The sequence below is a fragment of the Nomia melanderi genome, chromosome 1 (genome assembly GCF_051020985.1).
Source record: "Nomia melanderi isolate GNS246 chromosome 1, iyNomMela1, whole genome shotgun sequence".
Classification (NCBI taxonomy): Eukaryota; Metazoa; Arthropoda; class Insecta; order Hymenoptera; family Halictidae; genus Nomia; species Nomia melanderi.
This window is the reverse complement of record NC_134999.1, coordinates 24,426,137-24,448,725: the sequence shown is the minus strand read 5'-3', so window position 1 is coordinate 24,448,725 and position 22,589 is coordinate 24,426,137. Positions and strand designations below refer to the sequence as shown.

Below are 22,589 nucleotides of genomic sequence, written 5' to 3'. Positions count from 1 at the left end.
CATTCTTTGTCGACGAGGAATAGCTAAGGGGCTGATGTAACGATCCTCTGCGTTATCCTTCGGGGTAATCACGAGAATTACACGCGCTTACATTCGGATATGGCGCTGGCACGCGAGCTAACTCGATTTTTCTGTATTCGACGACTCGACGATTCGACGATTCGACGGTTGTACGAGGGAAGTTCGATGAAGTTTTGAAATGGATAAGAGTTATGTCTTTTTTAGGGATGAAATTAGAGTCATTAGGAAAGTCAATGAGGGCGAGGGAAGAGGTTATTTGCAAACTGTAGACATTATTTTTTCATTGAATTTTGAAATTTAAGAGATGTTAACCCTTTGAGGACGAATGTCGACATTTCGACGATGCTGTTAAAAATTCAGTATCCGTCAAACTGACGGTTCCGTGAATCTAGTGTTAATTTTGCTTCGATTCCTTTCTGTTTCTCTGAATTCCTATTAATTAGTGATATTACTCAATCCATAATGCTAGAAAATAAGAATCCACAGTAATGAAACAAAGATACCTTAAATTGTCACAACGAAGCGAAATCTATGAAAGCTGTTACTAAATAACGTTTAAAGAATTCAGTATCCTTCAAATTGACGGTTCCGTGGATCTAGCGTTAATTTTGCTTCGATTCCTTGTTTCTATTTCTCTGAATTCCTATTAATTACTGATCTCATTACTCAATCTATGATGCTAAAAAATTAGAATCCACTAGAATTCTTCTAGTAGAATTCTATGAAAGCTGTTAAAAATTCAGTATCCGTCAAATCAACGGTTCCGTGACTCTAGTGTTAATTTTGCTCCGGTCACCAGTGACCACCGTGGCAGTTGACGTGTTAAGCGAGATGATTTTTTGATCGCAGCCCAGTTGATCCGCGAAATGAAGTTCGAGCGGCTGATTAAACGAGTAGATTATTCTCGCTGTCGGTCGCCGGGCGATAGAGAGCCGCGCACTGCGTGCGACGACGACGTACGTCAACGTCGACAATGATGCATACGACGGTGCGCGAGTCGAGCCACGTAGTCGGTCCGTCGTTTAATTCTGGAAGCTATTAATGTCGGTGGGACCTGCCTGAAAGGCCGCGTTGTCCGATCCTCCGCCATCTTTGCGCCTCGTTTCCTACTCGCGCGTTCTTACTCAATGGCGGCACTCGTTTAATTCTTTACGCTCGAGAGGTGACTCTCAGTCACCACTTGATTTCAAAATATCAAATTCCACAGTTTTCAAGTCGATGGAAGTCCCGTGAAATTTGTTTCTTTGAATTTTTAGATGGAATTTTGTGTTTCGAGCAATGAGTGTCCATATCTTGGAAAAATAGTAAAAAATATCTGATATATTCAATATACTATATATAGCAGTGGCATATTCATAGATCACCTAACGTAATTGTTTATAATATTGTTTCTATTCAATGTTAGTGCACATAAATAGAGTTTTCTTTATTCTGGAAACATTTCAAGTATCAAATTTAACACTAAACTACCAGAGATTTTATCTCCCTTTTCACAGTTATTAAATAAACAGATGTATCTTTGGAAAACGATAAAAAAAAATGATTCAACTATACGAAACTGAACTACAAGTTAATCAAAGTCTCAGTAGAATTCTTCGAGAGGAATTTTCACAACTATTAAATAAACAGACGATAAAGAAATCGATTCAACAGTACAAAACAGAAGAAACCAAAGTCTCAATAGAATTCTTCAAGAGGAATTTCAAAAAGTCTCAAGTATTTCCTTGACCTAACCAAGACATTCGAAGTTAATTTGACCTTTTCCTAGTGGATGGCCGGTGCGAATACCACCGAGGTTTTATGGTAATTGTAAGCTAGAAATGAAGCTTTGAGTTACTTTGAGTCTGAGTTTATAGCGATCGACCGTCGGACGTGAGACGGAGGATAGGGTTTCAGCTGTTAGCACGTTGCTACTATTACGCGTAGATGAGCAGCGAAATCTGAAAATAAATGGATGGGACGTGGAGGTTGTGTTTTGTGGACAGGTCTGTCGCCAGATTTAACTCTGTTGGATTTCTTTGTGTGCGTTCCGATAGAAGTAGAACCTACCGAGGGAATGTGAGAGCCAATTATTACGATTGATGTGTAGTTTCTATGAAAATTGTAAGTTATTTTCAAAAACCTCCGTTATTTTCACTTTTTTGAGAATTGAATGGTCGAATACAATACAGAGAAAATACAGAGATTTGGAATGTACGAAATCTTCAACAGATGAAACTAAATTATTAACTGCTTAATTAATAGACAAAGGAAACTCTTGTTTGACTAGTTAAACCACTTGGCGATCAAATATGCGGTTCGTCGAATGGTGTGGTACTTAGAAAACATTTCCATATACTTGAAAATTCATTTACTTATCGATCATTTCGATATTTTCATCAATTTTGCGAATTCAGCCGTCAGATGGGAAACAGTGTGAATTACACGTGGCCGTATTAATGGCGGACGCGCAGCGCGATGGAGCCTAAATCGCGCAGCGAATCGCAATGAACAATGGGTAACGATAGTTATCGAATTCAAGTGTTCTAGATATCCTTCATCTCGAAGCTTTCCATATTTCGCGAAGTTTAATATTAAATAAACCTCGCAATTTTCCTGTGTCGAATCGATTGCCGACCGAGAGATTTCGAGGTTCGAAGGCTTAAGATTCACAAATTCGAAGCTTTGCAGGTAATTCCAAGCTACTAATTCGTAGATTGATCCTTTAGAATCAGGCTTTCGCTTGGACGTTGACTTTCTCGATAGCGTATCGAACGAACCGAATGTTTTTCGATATATGAGATGCAAAGGAAGATAGTGGAGCAATTATTAAGAATCTTCACTTCGTTTCGTGTGTCATGTCGACATTCCGGTGAGATGAAATTCTCATGATTCGAAGACTAAATTGCAAACGAACGATTGAATTACTCAAACACCAAGAGATCAGCACGTAGTTTCTTTTTCCATCTCTTAAGTAACTGATATATAATTTAGCTTCATCTGCTGAATATTTCGTATATTCCAAAGAATCTTCGTACGTGAAGGGTTAATGAGTGTACGTGGCAAACTGTTGAATTGAACTTTGTATTTATAGGAAATATTTCAATAGCTTTGATTTATCTGTTAATGATGGTCTCTACCTCGAACGTTAAATATTCCCAGTGACTCGCCTCGTTTTCCCTTCAAGTTTCAAATATTTCAAGTTTTTATACAGTGATTTTAGAGTCGATTTAACTGCCAAATTTTCTTAAACAATGGAAATATTTTGATATCAATATTTCCATCGATTTTGGAAATTCAGCCGTCAGATGGAAAACAGTGTGAATTCCAGCGGTTAACACGAAAACTCGGAATATTCGAAAGCTCCATCCACTTCCAGGCAAACCTACAAAAACACAAAACCCGAAACGAATATTGACTCGAGATTAAACGAAACGCCGCGCCCGATCGTCTCCGTCGTTATCTAATCGGCGTCAGACAATAAAGTGCCTAGAGACGGTCGGATTATTGACGCAAGCGTCTCCAATTTTTGCGCGAGCGAGCCTGCCCTCGGCTCTAATTTGTAAAACTCCGCTGTTCGTCCCTCCGCCCCCCGTTGAGTAATTGTCGCTATTAATAACTACAACCTCGATCCTCGAATTCAATATCTCCGGAGCGGAGACGCCCGATCGCGTATCTTTTTTCGTTTCTTCCGTTTAATCGCGTGTACTCGCGCCTGTTTGCTCCTCGCCGCTCCGGGAAATTTATACGGCGACAGTTTTATTAAAGACGGACCGATGTCCCCTATTCGTTACCGGGATCGGCCGGTTCCTATGAATTTTAATCAGTGTCTCGATACGTTCGGAACTTCGAGACTTCCGAACTTTGCGAACTTTTGATCGAGTAATTTACTGACTTCGTGGTGCTGGATGCGAGGTTTCATGGAAATGGATGTGTTGTTTGGTTCTGTGAGAAATTAGTGGGTTTTTGAGATCGGAAGCGCGGTTAAGTCGGTTTTTTGATAGTTTCTGAATTTTTGTCTGTTTTGATGGAGTTAATTGTGTTATTTTTAATTGTTCGAGGTTCTTTGATTTTTCTAGTGGATTAGCAACATATGAGAATGTTGTTATTTTTTATTGAAATTTGAGTCAATCGGAAGCTAGTGTAATTTGAGTCGATCGGAGAATAGCGCGGTTGAGTCGATTTTTTGTCTATTTTAAGGGAGTAAATTGTGTTATTTTTAGTTATTCGAGGATTTACTCGGTTCTTCGCTTTTTCTAGTGGATCAGGAACATATGAGAATGTTGTTATTTTTTATTGAAGTTTGAGTCGATGGAAAGCTAGTGTAATTTGAGTCATTTCTTGATACTAAGAGTCAAAGTAATTTGAGTCGGTTTTTGATACTTTCTGATTTTTTGTCTATTTTATAGACCTGTATGTATAATGATATTGTATAATCATTTCAGTCCAAATATTAATTTTCTTTATTTTCCTATTTTTTATTTAATCGGATTGGCCTCTGAGCGACTCGTTTCACGCTCGTTAGCAAAATTAGCACTGAAAATATGAAGAATCTCCTGTGATAGCTATTTGATGGTGAATATTACATCAATATTACACGAAATTCGTACGAAATCATAATACGAAACATATTACTATGAAAAATAGAAAATGTCGTTAGAATCAGGACGAAAATTACCGAAGCTGTCAGACACTCGAAATTTTCACTTAAAATTCTCTTCTCACTAACAATCCTTTCAATTAAATTCTCTATTCCCTATAGTGAACTTCATAATCATCATAAGAAAAGTCGACAAGTCAATTCTGAGTACACAATTAAACTTGGAAAAGAATTAACTGAAAATTTCAGGTGTCTTTCTGACTTTGCACTCGACAGGCGACTCAATCATTTGATCGAACGCAGTAAAATGATAAAATGAAAAATTCAATATAAAATATTAAATAAGATATTAACCCTTTGCACTCGAGAGGTGACGCATTACTTGATTTCAAACTATAAAATTTGATATTTAATATTATATTTCCCATAATGCATCATTCTGAGAAATATTCAAACAAAATACCTTTGTTAGTTTCACAAAATATCAATTTTATCTCATCAGAAAATATTCAAATCTCAAATATTTCTGAAAAACTTCGAGTGCAAAGGGTTAACACGTGAAACAGAAATAAAACAATTCTCCATAATGAATGCAAGATATCTTTTCACGTAAGATGCAGATAATATCTTTAAAATTTCACCAGAAAATGTTTCTAATAAAAAATATTGTCCAGTGCAAAGGGTTAACACGTGAAACAGAAATAAAACTATTCTCCATAATTAATGTAAGATATCTTTTCACGTAAGTTGCTGACAATATTCTTAAATAATGAGTTTCTAATGAAAAATATTGTCGAGTGCAAAGGGTTAACCCTCTGTGGACGAATGTCAATATCTTTCCACAATCAGAGTTCACATTAGCAACTCTAAGTCACGAACTATTGATTTAATTACTAGAACAGCAGATCAGTACGTAGTTTCACCCTTTGCACTCCATAAGTTTCTCATTAGAAGCACTCAAGATTTCTTAACGAAAACGAACGACATTCTTTCAAACTGACTTAACGAGAAATCGTACATAAATTAACACTAGGTTTACAGAACGCGTCAATTTGAAGATTGAATTTTATAAACATTATTAGGTAAATGTTTCAATCGGTTTTCGTTGATCCAATTACACGAATATGAATCCTGATTGATTATTTCTACATCTACAATTTCCAAAATCTAAATGAACGAATACTTCCCCAGAACAATAGAATAAACTGTACAATAAATGCCCGTAAACCTAGTGTTAAAGAAACAGGTTGTTTTATTTTAATACTTCGATGCGTTGTACAAAGTTTAATATTAAATGTCAAACTCTATTTCGCTGTGTCAAATCAATTAGCGACTGAGGTGCCTACAGAGTGCAAAGGATTCGATATATAATTTATCATTTTCTATATTTCAAACGTTCGTCCGCAAAGGGATCGATCAAAGATCGAACAATCGCGTGATCCACGATTATACAATGGCTAATTACCTTGATACTGTCGTAGCAAGCAGTGACCCGTCCGTTCTGCACCTCGACATTAGCTGGCGGATGAGCGAACTTGCATTCTGTATCGGGCCTGGTGCACTTGTTGCGCTGGAACTCCCTGCAAACCTCTAGCTGCAGCCATCGGGAGTCCTTGCCATTCAGTAGGTTATTCATGTTGACCATTGCCATACTTCCAGTCCTGGAAGACCACGAGACTCTTCCTCAGCGGGCGCGCAGGCTTTCGGCGGCTTTGATTTATCCTCTTCCTCTGCGGGCCTGCTCGATCGCGTTCACTCGCACCAGCTGATCTTGCCAACGATACAAGCGGTTTTTGCTTTAGTCTGACCTGCACCCTGAACTTGGCACTCACGGGACTTCGCGAGGTCGCGGAAGGTTACGTCTACGATGTCACTTTCACGTTTCAATTTATTTGGGTTCTTTCAGTGTTTTGTGGAAGTTTCTTTGGGACTTGAAATTTGGGCACTAGTAATTGGTTCTTTTGTTCTTGTAAGTGACTTTGAGTGACGTTTGAATTTATTTGGGTTCTTTCAGTGTTTTGTGCTGATTTTGTGGGAGTTTCTTTGGGATTTGAAATTTGGGCACTAGTAATTGGTTCTTTTGTTCTCGTAAGTGACTTTGAGTGATATTTAAACTTTTTAGTTGGATTTTTTGATTATTTTGTATTGCTTTTACGAAAGTTTCTTTAGGGTTTCAAATTTGGATACTATAAACAATATTTTAATCGTTCCTTTTATTTTTGTAAATGACTTTCAGTGACGTTTAAATTTATTTGGGTTCTTTGAGGGTTTTGTGGTGACTTTATGGAAGTTTCTTTGGGCTCTCAAATTTGGATACTATAAACAGTATTTTAATTGTTCTTTTTTATTTTCGTAAGTGACTTTGAGTGACATTTGAACCTTTTACTTAGATTTTTTGATTATTTCATATTGCATTTCCAAAAGTTTCTTTGCTTTTAAAATTTGGACACCACAAACAATATTTTAATCTTAAATTTTTTTATTTCACATTGCTTTTCCCAAAGATTCTTTGGACTTTCAAATCTGTGCCCTACAAATCGTTCCTTTAACTCTCATAAGTGACTCAGGCTGACATAACTTAAATTTCTTCAAGTCACCTTAGAAATCCCGCGAGTGCCAGGTACAAGAAACAATCTAAAATATAGTACCTTTGGAAGGTTGTCTTCGCTTAGCGTGCGATCTCACAGTAGCACAAACGCGGCCTCGAGCAGTCGGTCTTCCACTTCACTGTATCTTCCGTGTAGACTTTTCCGAAGCCGACGACGACGACGAAGACGAAGACGACGACGAACCGTAAAACTCGCGTAACCGTAGAACAAAGGTAAGAACTGCGTGAATCTATCCGCGCTCGCCTAGACTTCGTTGTCGCGTATCGAACACCGTGTAAAAACCGCGCTGGTCTGCTCGCGATGTTAAACTATTCTTAGACCGCGCGAGATACCGGGCGGTTATCGGCTGCTGCTCTTTATCGCGCGTTATCGATGGGAGCGGTTAGTCGCTACAGAGAGACAGTGCAGCTTAGTTTGCCGAGTTAGCGGTTAGCTGGACAGCAAGATAGTGAGAGAGAGAGAGAGAAAGTAGCTGCTGGCGTGTCTCCCAGAATTCTTCGTTCCTCCGTTGACGTCGAGGTCGCAAAGCGAGCAAGGGCAGCGGCTGCAGCCGAAGAGGAGCGTTTCCGGAGCGGGTTCTCGCCGAGTCAAAGCGAAAGGCGGTCTATCGGCAGCAGTTAGGCTCTGGCTTCCTTTCCTCCGATGCTCTTCGATCTTGATCCTCTAGCGTAGCAACCGGAGCGCTGGCAAAGCTTGAAGCCTTCGAAGCTAAACGTCGACGGGAGCGTGTAGTGTGGTGTGTAGTGTCGTGTGCTCTCTAGCTGTTCTCCGATCTATGTCCGGTCGTTGGAGAGACTTATCTAGCGTGTAAGTATAGATGTCGAAAGCCGGTCGTGGTGTCCTCAAGCCGGTTCTCAAGCGTGTTCTCGTGTGTCTACGGGAAGTGGAGAACGGTCTATGGGGGAGGTAGGTGGCGGCGGTGGGCCGGGGATGTTCCTGAAGGAGCCGAAGGAGCGGAGAAAGCGAGGCGGTCGGCGAAGCGGGTCGGCGGGGGTTGTTCTGTGTTCCTTCGGGACGGAGAACGGAGAGACGGACGGACAGACGGGGGGCAGGTCCGGGGGAGGGGGGCTGCGAGTTAGCGAGTGACGTTGCGCTTCCGTTCCTCGGATTCACGTCATTTAGTCGGCGCACTCCTGGTTCCTCCCGCGATCGGACTCTCCGGATTCTGCTGTTCTGGAAACAGACCAAAAGCGAAAACTCGCGTTACTGCGGATGCGAGGCTTGAAACGCTTCGAGTCGCCCGCGAGGGGCGGGCGCCGTCGAGGGGCGGGCAGGTGACGGAGGTGGGGCCACGCAGAGATCAAAGGTTTTTGCGTAAAGATGGAGATCTGCTCTGGCTGCGGAAACGGGATCGTCAAGCGGACAAGCGCGGGACTACCAATGCAAGCACGCTTCACGCTCGAGGAGGCTGCGGATCAGCCGCTACTGATTTCTTTCAGATCAACCCCTTGACGCACGTTGAGACGCTTTGTGGGATGTTTGAACGTTGATTGAATTCGAAGTGTGACGAAATTTGAGGTTTCGTGGTTTGGGAAATAGTGAATTGTTATTTTATGGTGTTGACATTAGGGTGGAGATTATAGACAGTCGAATGTCTCTGGAAATATTGATTACAGCGAAAATGTTTCAGAAAGTTCGATACCGAGGAGGACATGGACACTCCAAGGTGAAGGCCAACTTTCTTTTTTTTAATGGGATGGTACGTTTTTTTATTCGCCGTCGAATAGTGCGTTTTAAGACGAATTCAACGACATGCGACTCAAGGTCATTCAAGGTCAAACTTGCAGGGAAATGGAGAAAGGTGTGATTCCATGTCTACGTTTAGTTATAGGTAGTGATTAACCCTTTGAACTCTATAGGCTCCAATATTGCAGTAGTTATAATATTGAATATTTGAATGAATTTTTAAACTACCTTAAGATTGTTAGATCTTCCAAATATACAAAGTTTGTACTAAAAAGGGAATTGAAGATCTAGAAATGTTCTAACATTGTTAATTTTCAGTAAGACTATCAAAATTGGTAGCAGTTGCTATCACATCACAAAACTAAGTGTAGTGCTAAGGGTTAATAGAAAAATAATATTCAACCCTTTGCATTCGACAATATTTTTCTCAGCAAATGTTTATTATTTTTATAAGATATCAATATTTTGCAACTAATATAAAGAAATACCTTGTGTAAAATAAGTGACAGAACTATTTTATTTGGATATTCTAAATTTGATCGTTTTGTTCGGTCAAATCAAACGATTGAAAGGTGCTCGAGTGCAAAGGGTTAATTTATATTCCAAGAATATAAACAACACTCAGATTTCTCAGACTCAGTTTGAAATTTTCATAAATTTTCAACCGAACACTCGATTTTTGCCGAAACGAGACACATCGTTTCGCTGTTTCACTTTTTCCTTGTCACAGGGCGATGTCATTCGCGTTGATTAGATTAGATAGCTGATGATATCTCCGTTTCCGAACAGATTCTCGGCTTATCGATGATGTTATCCGACTGGGTTTCATGCGTTACGACACGGTGATGGAATGTTTGTTAATTTTGAATCGAATTGTGCTCCGTAGGTTCGTTGCTTTAGATTCTCCCGGTATGGGGTGAAGACCTGTTGCGTTGCCTCAATAAAAGTCGGGATTAAAAGGAGTTTATTTTCCAAAAATTGTTCCCCCGGCCTTACAAATTTCGGCTACTATAAACTATAGTTGCGGAATTGTTTAAGAACAATGAGATTTGATTATTGAAGCTCTGATATTTAGAATCGTGTTTTGTTTCATTTCAGAACGTGGGGATGTTCGAACAATTTGAGAATCAGGGAAATTCCAAAGTTTTTCAGGGGTGTGTTCTAGTTTGAGTTATTTACGTGTATTCGTGTATAAAACAGACGAATTTTGAGCATATTCCATGTCCACGTTTGAAATTCAAATTCCGTTCGCAAGAAGTGAGTAATAATTACCAAATTCTCTTTCAAATCTTCACGAGCCTCACGTGATTATTTTTAATAATCAGTTAATTTTATATTTCTGTGAATATCACGATTAAATGACTAGCACTTGTTACAACAAGATAACGTCGTTTAAATCAAAGAAACTCAACGTGTCAGAATAAAATAATATACTCTCATGCAAATTGTTTAATTCAAATATTTCCCTGGAAATATTTGACTCGTCATTGGAGGAGAGATAAATGTTAAGCCGCTGATAACGACGTAAGTACGTCCGCGCATAAAGGAAATTATATCTGAATTTTAATTCGCAAATGAATTTAATCTATCTCAGTTGCTCCGCGCCTCTATTCATTTGCGTGCTACTTGGCAATCCATTTCCCCAGATTACACCCCTCCCGCCCGGTAATAAACTGTTGGTAATTAATACAGATGCTACTGTTTCAAATGTACACTGCGCGAATAAACAATCGAATGATGGGACTAAAGGCAATGATACAATAAGGTGGTCAGACATAAGCATGTTTGTGTCTGCAAAAGGATGCTTCGATCATTGCGAATGATTACAACTCGATTCGATGAGAAATATTCAAAACAATCATTGAATATTCAAAATTCTCTTGAAAATCAATAGTTTCACTTGACTATAACGAATGTCGGAAGAAACTGGAAACAATCTATTGTCACAATTTCTATGGGAATTATATAGTAATCCTATTAAACACACGGTAGTTCTAGTGTTAATATTGAATTAAAAATTTTATAAATTTGTTACCTCGAATCAGGTGGCGACTAAAAAACCTCTCGATTGCAGAGGGTTAATTTTGATATTCACAGCTTCGAAACACCATTACAGCCAACAATTGCCAAATAATCATCAAAAGAGAACCTTCGAAAACCTCGTACATCTCGAATCGGTATAACAGATTAAACAAAACGTTAAAATCCGCTCGCGGAGTATTTATCGGCTTCGAAATCCCCCGACGAGCTCGCGACGAACATAATTCCGGCTATCGCGCGTTAACCGGCGAGAAACCGCGTTTCCTCGCGCGTCTCGCGGCGAGAAGTCCGGAGGAAAACAGCGAAACGAGCCGGCGCGCGTACACGCATCCGCGAATAAGTATGCGCCTTTATATACGAGCCGGGGAGACAGTTAAGGCAAAGAAAAAGGAAAAGAAAAGCCGAGGAGAAGGAACGGAGAGTGCAGCGTAGTACAATTTTCCGTCGCGCGAGTAAGCCGCTTACGAAAAGCGGACCCGAGGCAGTCGACTCGTTTCTCATGTTACCCGACAAGAGTTATGGGGACGTATGTGCGCGTTCAACGCACTAGAAAATACCAGAAAGAAAAACGTTCCCGGTCGAAACGTTTGTTTTCCCGGGGATTTCCCCGGCGGATGGGGAATCGACGGAACTGACCGTGCCCGGAACGATCTTTCGATGCTGGATCATTCACTGAGACTTAGTAACGAACGTTTCTTTATTGTATCGGATTTTTGCGATCGAGATGCTGGAATGTAAAGCCGATCTGATTTCAGATGTTCGATCGTGTTGAAACAGTTAACTGGCTGTGATTTCTTTCGCAAGTGTCCAATGAAGATGACAAAAATTCAGTCATTTCTCTTTGAAATTGTTTTCTTCAGGCAATACTTTGTTAAAAACGCAGATTATTGTCTCATTCAAAGCTACTCGAACTCTATAGAAGCTTATGTTACATCATAATCAATCAAATGTTATCTAAAATCGGTCATTTTCCTCTAAAACTATTTTCTTATAGTAATACTTCCTTAAAAACACAGATTATTATCTCATTCAAAGCTATTCAAGCTCTATAGAAGCTTCTGTTACGCCATAATCAATCAAATGTAATCTAAAATCAGTCATTTCCCTCTAAAACTATTTTCTTATAGCAATACTTGGCCAATCGTTAAAAACGCGGGTACAGCAGGTATCTGCCGTCGCCCGAAATTCTCCATCGATTTCAGTCCCCAGAAACGGAACGTTCGTCAGTTTTTAATACCAAAACTAGAATTTTCACTAGAATTTTTTCGTAGTTAGATAACGCTCTCTGTATAGCATTTAATACGATTAATATGCAATTGCTATAAAAATTGTAACAATAGATTACTTTCAGTTTCTTCGGTCACTCATTATAGTACTGAAACGAAGCTATTTATTTTGAAAATCATTACGAACTACAATCATTTCATCTAGAACTATCTGAAGTAATACTAAAAAAACTTTCTGCGACAATTAATACTAGATCTACCAAGCGATCAATATAATTGAATGCAACGATATATTACTTCAGTTTCTTCGAATACTATAATATTCAAACGAAACTATATATTTTCGAAATCATTTGGAATATTCAGTGTTTCCAAGGTATCGATCATTGAAACAAGGAAACCAGTCATTCCGACAGTAGTTCGAATTTAACACGTTGACTGCCACAGAAGTCTTCAAAGATTCATGTTTCGTTCTTTCGTAGTTTAGGTTCCACTGTTATCTAGTTATTTCCTCTATCAAACAAATTATAATTGACAAACAATAGTTTTCAAGTAATTTAGAAGCTCCGGTCGTTAACGCATTGACTGCCATGAAAAACTTCAGTTTTATGTATCGTTTCTCCTTTTGTAGCAAAGATAAGGAACGATCACTTCTTTTTTGCATTGCGATCGTTAGGTTACATTATTATCGATTGAACATTGTCATTCGACGTTGTCTGACGAATGATCATTATTTTCAAGTAATTCGGAAGCTCTGGTCATCCCCATGGCATTCAACGTTAACCCTTAGCAGTCCTATGTCAAGTCACACTCGACATTCTATTTTATTGCAATCTCTACTTTTAACAATTTTTTCTATATTCGTAGTATCGCAATTGTACCAGATCTACCAAGCAATCAATATAATGAATGCAACGATAGATTATTTCAGTTTCTTCGTACAGTATTCAAGCGAAGCTATGTATTTTCGAGATCATTTCGAATATTCGATGCTTCGAAGATATCGATAATTGCTAAACAAAAAAATCGAAAGCAGTCGCTTCGACCGGTACGGTGGTTGCAGCGTGAAGTGCGGGGGTGGTTGGACAAACAAGATTCCCGTGATCCGCGTATATTTTTCAGGTGCCGAGATTTTTTCGCGTACTCGAGGGACTCCGTTCGGCTCTCTCGGTCGAATCGATATACTACGTGCACGAATGCGGCTTCGAGCTTCGTCCACTTCTTTCACGTGACTACCGCAGAAAAAGAGGGACGACCGAATCAATATCTCTCACACAGACTTTTCGTGATCGTGTCGTTGTCGCTGACGCCGTGTACTCCGCGCCCTCGAAGGACGTTCCTGACGTCTGCATCGAATTCGACGCCGAACGCACCCACTTGTCTTCGATACGATCGATCGTGAATCGAGGTAGAATCGCGTTCAACCGTTTGCGGACGATACTTTGGAAAGTCTTAATTAATAGGACAACAGGAGACTACGTACTCTCTTGCTGTTTCACCGATTAAATCATTGTTTTGTGACTTAGTCTTTCAAATGTGAACATCCGATCTCGCTCTTTGAACTCTGTGGGTTCGGATATTGCAGTTATATTAACCCTTTGCACTCGACAATATTTTTCGTTATGAATATTCATTAGTTTCTGTTGAAATTAAGGGCTGGAACTAATTTATTTCGAAGGTTCATGTGTCGATACCTAAAATTGAACATTGAATTTCATGATTTCGTGTCGAATGGCGAGTGACAGCCTCTCGAGTGCAAAGGGTTGAATATTTTAATGAATCGAAGAAACTACCCTAAAATCATTCGATTTTCCACACATCCAAATTATATACTGTAAAATTGAATACTGTAAAAATTGCAATTGCTAGATTACAAAACAACCTGGAGTGCTAAGTGTTAACCCTTTATCAATCAGGTCATTTTGACTCGTCTGGTAATTTCAATGTTAAGACTCGAGTATATAACTCTTTGAACTCGATGGTTCCGGAGCAAAGCCATTAAAAATTGATCATTATAAACTGTGAAACTTTATTATTAAATATCTTATAACATTCATATCTATAATCGATAAAAAACAATGAAATCTATGACCTTTCTTTTCATACGTTTATCGTTTATTTCTATGTTAATACGCATTTCCTATTAAAATTGCTTGGAACTGCTGGTAATACCAACGAGAAAAAGTTTCGAGTGCAAAGGGTTAATTATTCGTGTAAAGATCAAGTGTATAACGTACTGTTAATACATAGAAGATAATTCTACAACGCAAAAGTATTCGTTTCAAGGACACGTGGCGCAACGAAGTTAACTTCATCCGATCAATCAACTACCAAAGAAAATCTTGTCTTACAGAATGATACCTGCACAAGTAGGGAAATGACTAACAGTCGACAACCCTTTGTAGCAGAAGTCATTCGAACGCGAAACGATGAAACGAGAAATTCAGTATAAAATATCGAATAATTCCGCATAATTGACGCAAGATGTTCCAAATTGCAGATGAAAGGTTCGATAAATGTTCATAATCAACCCCTTGACCTACGACATATTTCTCAACTCGATACGGCTGCCTTAATAATTCAATGGAAAAGGAGAAAAATTCTAAGCATATATTTCCTTGATTACGGAATAATATTCACTCCGATGGTTCCGTTTGAATTTTATTATAATTAGAGGGAAACGGAGTGATCGTGCGTTTTCGCGTGACACTGTACCGGAGATTCTTTTCCGTGATCAGGGAACGCGTTGGTCTCGGTTGTGCAAGGTGTTCTCAGGTTATTCGTTCCTGAAGAAATTCTAAGCATACCTATATTTCCTTGATTACGGAATAATATTCACTCCGATTTCGAACGAACTGATATATTTGTTGAAAATCTGTTGTAACGAGAACGGCTGCTACCCGAAAACACGGATCCCCGGTATCGGCGTGTAAACTCTGATATTTTATCTTCGGCGAATCCACCTTGCAGGCCTATTTATAAAGCAGCGACTAGGAACGGCTGACTGGCCGATCCCAGTCGATTGTAAAAGTCCAGTGATCCGAGTAATCATGCCAATAGACGGCCGCCGGCGCACGGAACAGAAATAGGTAGGGGAAGACAATGATTTTTAACGTTTACGAGCGATCACTCGCGATCAGCCAGGCTGAAACGAGCCGGCGGAAGGGAAGTCGCTCGGCTGTTCGACGGTTTTCAACTTACTGCGGAGGGTTCAAATAAAAATGAAAGTGAAATTAACGGAATGTAACAATGGGAAAGGCCTGGCTTTGCAGTTGCCGTAATGGAATTAGGAATGAAATTAGCTAAAAGGATTCTCGACGTGGCGCCGTTTTCGATGTTATTGCCGAACCACTCTTTTCCGGCCGAATTATCGAGTGATTAACCCCTTGCCCTATGATCTCAACTCTAATACTAATTTCTTATTAACACTAAACCTACCAAACGGTCAAAATGACCCATTCCTATTCTCTTTTTGCAATTATTAAGACGCATATTTCTCTGAGAAATTATTCAAGAAACTGATTCAGCAATAATTCATTTACAATTCAGTTTGCGTATTGCCAAATCAGTTTCTTGAATAATTTCTCAGAGAAATATGCATCTTTTTAATAATTGTGAAAAGAAGAAAATAGGAATGGGTCATTTTGACCCGTTTATCTATCGAGACTTTAATTGATTTACAATTCAGTTTGCGTAAAGTCTCGATAGATGCATCCTTGAAGTTGCTGCTCAGTAGGTTTAGCGTTAATTTATTGGAAAGACGAATTGTAGGTAGATTCTATGCTTATGTTCGCTAAGTATAACAATTGATCGCAGCAGAATATTTATTTCGAATTCGAATGAATCGATTCGTGTTTGTTAAATTATGAAAATCTTCGCTGACACGTTATTGTTAGGCTAGGTTAACCGTTCGAGTCTCAAGCGACAAGATGGCGCTTGTTACATTTTTGAAAAGTATCGGTTCGTAGAATCAGAATTCAATTATTCATTTTTATTTTCGCTGTTACTCGTCTGAAACTCGAGAAACGTAACGATCGCTATTTCAAATTTGTTTTTGTGAAAATAGAAAAGCGTCGTTCAGATTCTAAATCGAAAGGAAAGAAACTGAAACGGTTAACAATCGATGTAGACTACCGAGATGATTTTTCTGTTCAATTTGGAATATCGATAGTATCGAGGTACTAAACTGTGAACGGTTTTGTTTCCTTAACACTGTTTCTATTGTGAAGATTACGTTTATCCTGCTCGGAGGTTATCGAACGTGGAAAATTGAATTATGTATACGTTCATTTTATAAGTGAAACGAGGAAGTGAATGTTAGGAGAAGCAACTGTGCTTGATGGAAAAGAGGATCGTGTAATCAGTTTTGCAGTCGATAGATTTACTGCCGGTTATTCTGCACTTTATTCTATTGGCTCTGGGAAACGTTCGTTTATATAGAAAGTTCGAGCTTCGAAACTTCATTACGAATGAAAATCGACGAAAACTACTAAATAACGTTGGAACAGCTCAGTTTTCTCTCAGCAACGCATTGTCATTCATTTCGTTTATTCTCCTCTTGTTATTCATCCAATCTAAATATATACAAAGTGTCGGCTCACTATCAACGCAGTTATAAATATGTATCCTAATTGTCTACTCTCGAACCTCTGGTTTCTAAGACCCAAACGAACGGACAACGATGTTTCTAAGAACAACAGAACAAACAACGATAAACATCAGAAAATCTAGTGTTAGCAGTGTATCTTATTCTGTTCATCTTTTCTTTGTTGCTTAGCGAGTCTCGAATTATTCGCGATTCATCGAATACGGTTCCTGCTTTTACAGAACACAGTTCCCAATCGAATTCATTGAACGAGTTCAATCGAAGATAATGGAGGAGGTTGTGGTTACAGTTCTTTTCAGGTTACCTAAGTGTTAAACGATGATTCTGGAGAAACGTAATCATTCTCAGCTAACGTAATGACTCGTGTTATCGTAGAAGAGGTTCACGGAATTTCATAGATCAATTTCCAACAGTTCCTAGTCGAATTCATCGAATGAGTTCAAATGTTACACGAAAATTTCAATGCTTCCGAACGAACGTTGACCGTTCAATTCCAAAGAGTCCATTTGGAATTTGATCGGCGCGCAAAATAGAGGGTACAAGATTTTTAAAGAGGTTCCCGAAGTCGCCATCTTTAATACTTTCAAGGGGACAATAGAGCCCCCGCGGGAAAGCGTTTGCATTCTGCGCGAATATTGCATGGAAAAAGTGGGATCCTTTAGAGAGATCGTGAAATTCACCCGGCGATGCAGCCAAGAGAAAGACGTCTTTTTCATTCACCGCACGAATACATGCATCCGCGGAGTCTAAGCCTCCGTACAAATTCCTCGACGGTCCGATGTCTCTTCCCGCTGACAAGAAGTATTTCTATTCGTCCTCTTTTTGCATATGCATCCCTGCATTCCGGAACATCTGGTATTCGTCACTGTCGTCGTCTCGCGACCGATCTCGGCTATTCTGCATCGGTGAACCTCAAGGAAATTCCGCGCTGGTTAAGCACGAGTTTCCGTGGACTCGTTAAAAAATCAACCGACCAACCCGTTGCGAGAGAAATAGTTAACTAGGTTATCAACTATGAGATTCTTCATCTCAAACGTAGATAATGGGCGATCGGAGACGATTTGTATTGGGAACGATGACGATAATGTAATTCGAAAGAAACCATTAAAGTTCTCTTGCTCACCGAAAACTAGATTGACTGTTGCAGTCACAAATATGTGGAATCAGGAGCGATGACACAGCTGAAGATGCCAATGAATATATAATGCAGAAATGACAAAATGCGAATTCAATAGATTTCATTTCTGCAAACCAGAGAAAGGAATGTTTGCTCATTGTAGTGTACAATTAGAGCATTTTCTGCAAAGAGTAAAAAACGTAAAGTCGCTTTCGAATGAAATGTCATCAACAAGTTGAATGCCCAAGAACGATGGTTATTCGAAACATTTCTGTACCATAAACATTCAACTAAATCAACGTGCATTAATAATACAATTCAATCAATGATTTAACATTACATTTCTTCCATTTTCCGTGTTTCGCTCAACGCGTTAACGACTTTCACCTACGTGATTAGACGCGTACAGAGTTACACTATTGAACGCTTCGAAAAGAATTCGACGACCGAATTCAAGGAAAATCCGCGAGCACTAAGTTCAGATTAGATGAAACTGATTCCGAACTGCTGGAACGATCTAATTGCCGGCAGGTATACGTGTCATCGATCGGAGTCAACAGAGCCGTCAATGGCGTCGACTCGGTCCGCACAATGGCAGGCGTCTCGGATGTTTTCCTAGTGAAATCAAAACTCGGGAGCCAGGTTTTCAGCTTTTTGCGGTGCTCGACTGTTCGCTGGCCTTTTAAGGAGATTGTCGGCTAGCTACCTGTACGCCTATAGAATTGTATTCTTTTGTGCCCCGGGGGCATATTCGTGCGCTCTCGCGGGGACAGCCTCTGTCTGCGAGGCAATAAAAGCTCAAGGCCTCGTCCCGATGCCTAGATCCTTCTTCCATCGATCCGTGTTCATCGCAGCTGACACGTATTTCACGGTGAAACGTTGTGACAGGTGTTAGACGGTAATCGATTATCCCTGCTGTGGTACCGTTTCGCTCGTTGCGTCCTCATTGCCGGCACAATGGCGCACTGACTTACGGCCGCGCGTGAAAAAACAGCCCCATAAGCCGGATTACAGGTCGGCTCGGGGAAAAACTTGCCGGAACAGGTGAGGGATCGGGAACCTAGAACGGTTCGAGACCTTTGAACGCGAATCTGACTTTCTTCGGAAATTCGCTGGATCTCTTGCGAGTCATTAACCCCTTGCCCTATGATTTCTTCCTGAACTGTGAACGATCCAGCGACTTTGTTTTTAATAATTTATCGGAAATAAGAGAAAATTTTAGGCTTGTTCTATGTCAACGTGTGCTCTAACGTATACTCGTCGACAACAGAGAAATAGGAGTCACGTAGGAAATTAAGCCTTTATGGACGAATTTCGACGTCCGAGATCAAACTTTGATATTTCGAGTACCGAGTTGAATGATTTAATAACTCAAACAGGGATCAGTGCTTTCCTTTCTCTCGATTGTTTAAGCATATGATATATGATTTCGAAAAGGATTAATTTTTGAGTTTATGTAAAATACGCTCGAAGCTTCGACTCGACCGCGACGAGAGAATCGCAGGTTTGACGCGTAACCGAGCCGCGATCGCAATCGCGAATGATCGATCGAGGAGAAAGTTGCGGCGAACTATCGCGTTATAGTCCAAGTATTTAACGGCCGCGAATAACGAAAATTCGACTCGGCTGCCGAACTAAGGTGAACGAGCGAACTTCCACAATAAGACTGAACACCGGCGCGCCGTGGAAGCGGCGTATTATCAGCTGAATGGAAAACAATGGCGGTATCGATCGACAATTTGCGGGCTTCGATTCCATTTGTGTGCGCGCGGTATGTGTAAGCGGAAAACACGCGAAGCACAGCCCTCGCGAGCCGCACTTTCGCGATTTAAGCGCCGACGAACTAACAACTTACCTCGCGCGCCGTGATTCCCGGAACATATTTCACGAAATACCAATAAACCGGAAAATTATCTTTGCAGATTGTCCGAGAACCTCGCGTGCAGACTGTCGCGCTCGGAATTCCACGAACTAACGTTTCAATTAATGTAACAACTTCAACACGTTGTGTGGACTGTTGCTGAACTCTGGGAACTTAAGTCCTGAAATTTGTTTTTTGGATTTTTTAATGAAGTTTTGTGTTTCGAGCAATGTGTCGATAGTATCTTGGAGAAATAGTGAAAGAAATAGAGACGATTGTTTGAGAACATCTCTGTTACAAATGATGCTATAATTTTGTGACGTTCGACTAGAACCTGCAATAATGCAAATCGAATGATTTAATATCGTGTTCTTCCATTTTGTATTTTGCTTTTTAAAATTCCGGCGTTCGATGTGTTTATGATAGATCATACGGAAGACACACGAAATTCTGAGAAAACTAAAGGAAATTTAGGTCAGATACTTCCAACTATAAAATGCAATGTGTGCACAGAAAGTATTGTTTTCAAAGAAAGAGACATTAAGGGCGACAAGATGGCGCTCCTCGGTTCGTAGAATCAGATATTATTTATTTCTTTTCCTTCTAATTATCAATTTATGCACAATATGACAGAATTAGAAGCGACTAAATTATCTAAAAGAATTTTCGAAAGGAGAGTAGCAAAAAGAAAAAATTGACGCAAAAGAAATATTTTAATCTGATTGATCTGACTGGCACTACTTCGTCATTAATAATTCATTGTAAAGAGACTAGTTGTATATTCTATGTTTATGTTTGCTAAGTATAACAATTGATTGCAGCAGAATATTTATTTCGAATTCGAATTAATCGATTCATGTTTGTTAAATTCTGAAAATCTTCGTTAAAAATGAGAATCAGAAGCGATTAAATTACCTAAAAGCATAGCAAAAAAAAGAGAAACGATCGACGTAAGAGAAATATTTTAATCTGCTCGCAACGCGGAAATGTGGCAGAGAGCGGGCAGCGCGCGGGGGTGGCACGGCCCTGATCAAACAAACCGTCCTCGGAGGGCGAAATATAATTAGATAAAACGTAAAACTGCCGCGATACGGCCGAACGGGATGTTAAAAAACCGCTGGAAAGCAATTTGACGCCACAGAGTAGATGCATTGGGACGCTTTGAAGCCATAAATTCGTAGAGGAGAGGGCGAGGGCGCGACTACGGAGAGAGAGGCGGCCGTCCAATCGGACGTCGCGCTCGGCTTGCTCGTTCATGCATTTCAACGCTTGCAAATCATTCATTCTGACTCATTGTCGGGAGAAGTCGGCCGCTATACGTGCACCGTCACACCGGCAGAATGCTCCCGCCGATGAAATTCCATGGCGAACGCGCGAGCGCGAGCGCGAGAGGGTAGTGCGAGCGAGCAAGACCGCGTTTGCCCTTGAATATTTATCGTTTTCCGTGGAATCAAATTCTATAGCAATGAATGTACCATCAGTCCCGGCTAGTCTCCGCTGGAAAAACAGAATCACAATCGAGTTTATTTAAATTAAAGCAACTCGAGCGTTTTTTGCTCGGCTTTTTCGTTTTATTCTCGGATCGCCGATTGAAAATTTGTGAACTTTGACTGATGGAGGAGTGAGATTTGGGAGTGTTTGTTTAGTTTGTTTAGTTTGTGTAGTTTCTTTGGTGATTTGGAAAAGCTTTGTGATCGAAGTTTATGGATGTGTAGGTTCTTTAACGTTGAATGCCATGGGTCACCAGTGTTCACTCAATTAACCCCTTAACGCAGAGATTTTTTGAAAAAAACTGACCAAAAAAAATCAATTTTGATATACTGCACTTTTGTTCCATGGAACAAGGTTGTATTTTATTCTTGAATAAATAAGTGTCATAGCTTACAATCCCATGTAAATGATAAATATCAATAAAACGATTTTTCTTCTTTGCTTTCGCATTGTTATTTTCACAGTTTGGCCTGTTTAGCGCGCTCGAAGGAACTCGTGCGTGCAAGTTAAGGGGTTACTGTTTATCTTCGTATCAGCTAAAATTCGAAGTGTCTTCGATCGATTTTCCGGTCGCAGGGAAAGTAAATAATTCCCTGGCTGCCGGGGGTTATACATTTTCAATGAAAAACTATGCTGAACGCGAGTCCCTCAAAGTTCCATCTCGCCACGTGCGCAACGCCGCAGACATGTGGTGGAATGACGAAATGGAGCGGCAGGGTGGCTGAATGGGAAGGTGCGGATGGTCGATGAGGAGCAGCCTTGAGGGGTCGAAAGCTTTCGCTAATTAGAAACCGTGGAATAAACGTAAATTCTCTAGTCTTTCTCTTGTTTCCACTTCGAGCAACGGCTCGAATAAAAATTGCCGATAGTCTAGCAGCTGAAAACTTTCTGCAACAATTAATATTGGGGCTGCCTGAAATAATACTATAAAACTGCAAATAAAACTATAAAACTGTGCGTTAAGGGGTTAAACACGAGTTGTACTGTGCAAACTGTCGCTCAATTTTCTTATGAATGTAATAATCAATTGAGAAGAAAGTTTTAGATCTTTATTCTTCGTTCTTTGATTTATAGTTCATCATTTGAGACTTTTATGATTGGTTGATACGTTAAATGCTATGGAAATCTCAAGCTTTCTGTTGGATTCTTCTGTGCCAAGTAAAAGCAGGAATGATTCTTAATTATTTCACGTTGCAATATCTTCATTACACTATTATCAACTTAGTTACATTATCTAATATTCTCATTCACATCAAATCAATCAATCTGTAATCAAAATTGCAGTAGTATATAACGATTTCTTAGTCATTCAGTTTCCTTAACTCAATTTACTTACAGCAGTAATCAAAATTG

General features: G+C 39.8%; 1 protein-coding gene and 1 long non-coding RNA gene across 20 annotated transcripts in view; one reads left to right on the top strand and one right to left on the bottom strand.

Annotated features, from left to right (window-relative positions):
- The window catches only part of LOC116428938 (uncharacterized), a 333,442-nt gene that overhangs the window by 270,049 nt on the left and 40,804 nt on the right, over positions 1-22,589 (top strand). The window lies entirely within an intron of this gene.
- LOC116428922 (protein muscleblind) overlaps positions 1-22,589 on the bottom strand; it is a 438,439-nt gene that overhangs the window by 399,260 nt on the left and 16,590 nt on the right. For 18 of the 19 annotated variants that reach the window (XR_012998175.1, XR_012998176.1, XR_012998177.1 and 15 more), the window contains 2 exons: positions 7,249-8,382; positions 6,066-6,365 (listed from right to left, as the gene is read on the bottom strand). Coding sequence is in view for 7 of the 19 variants with exons in the window: in XM_076365730.1 (XP_076221845.1) it covers positions 6,066-6,251 (186 nt within the window). In the remaining 12 variants the exon portion in view is untranslated. Of the gene's footprint in view, positions 1-6,065; positions 6,371-7,248; positions 8,383-22,589 lie in introns of all 19 variants that reach the window. The other variant, XR_012998174.1, reaches the window with a different exon arrangement.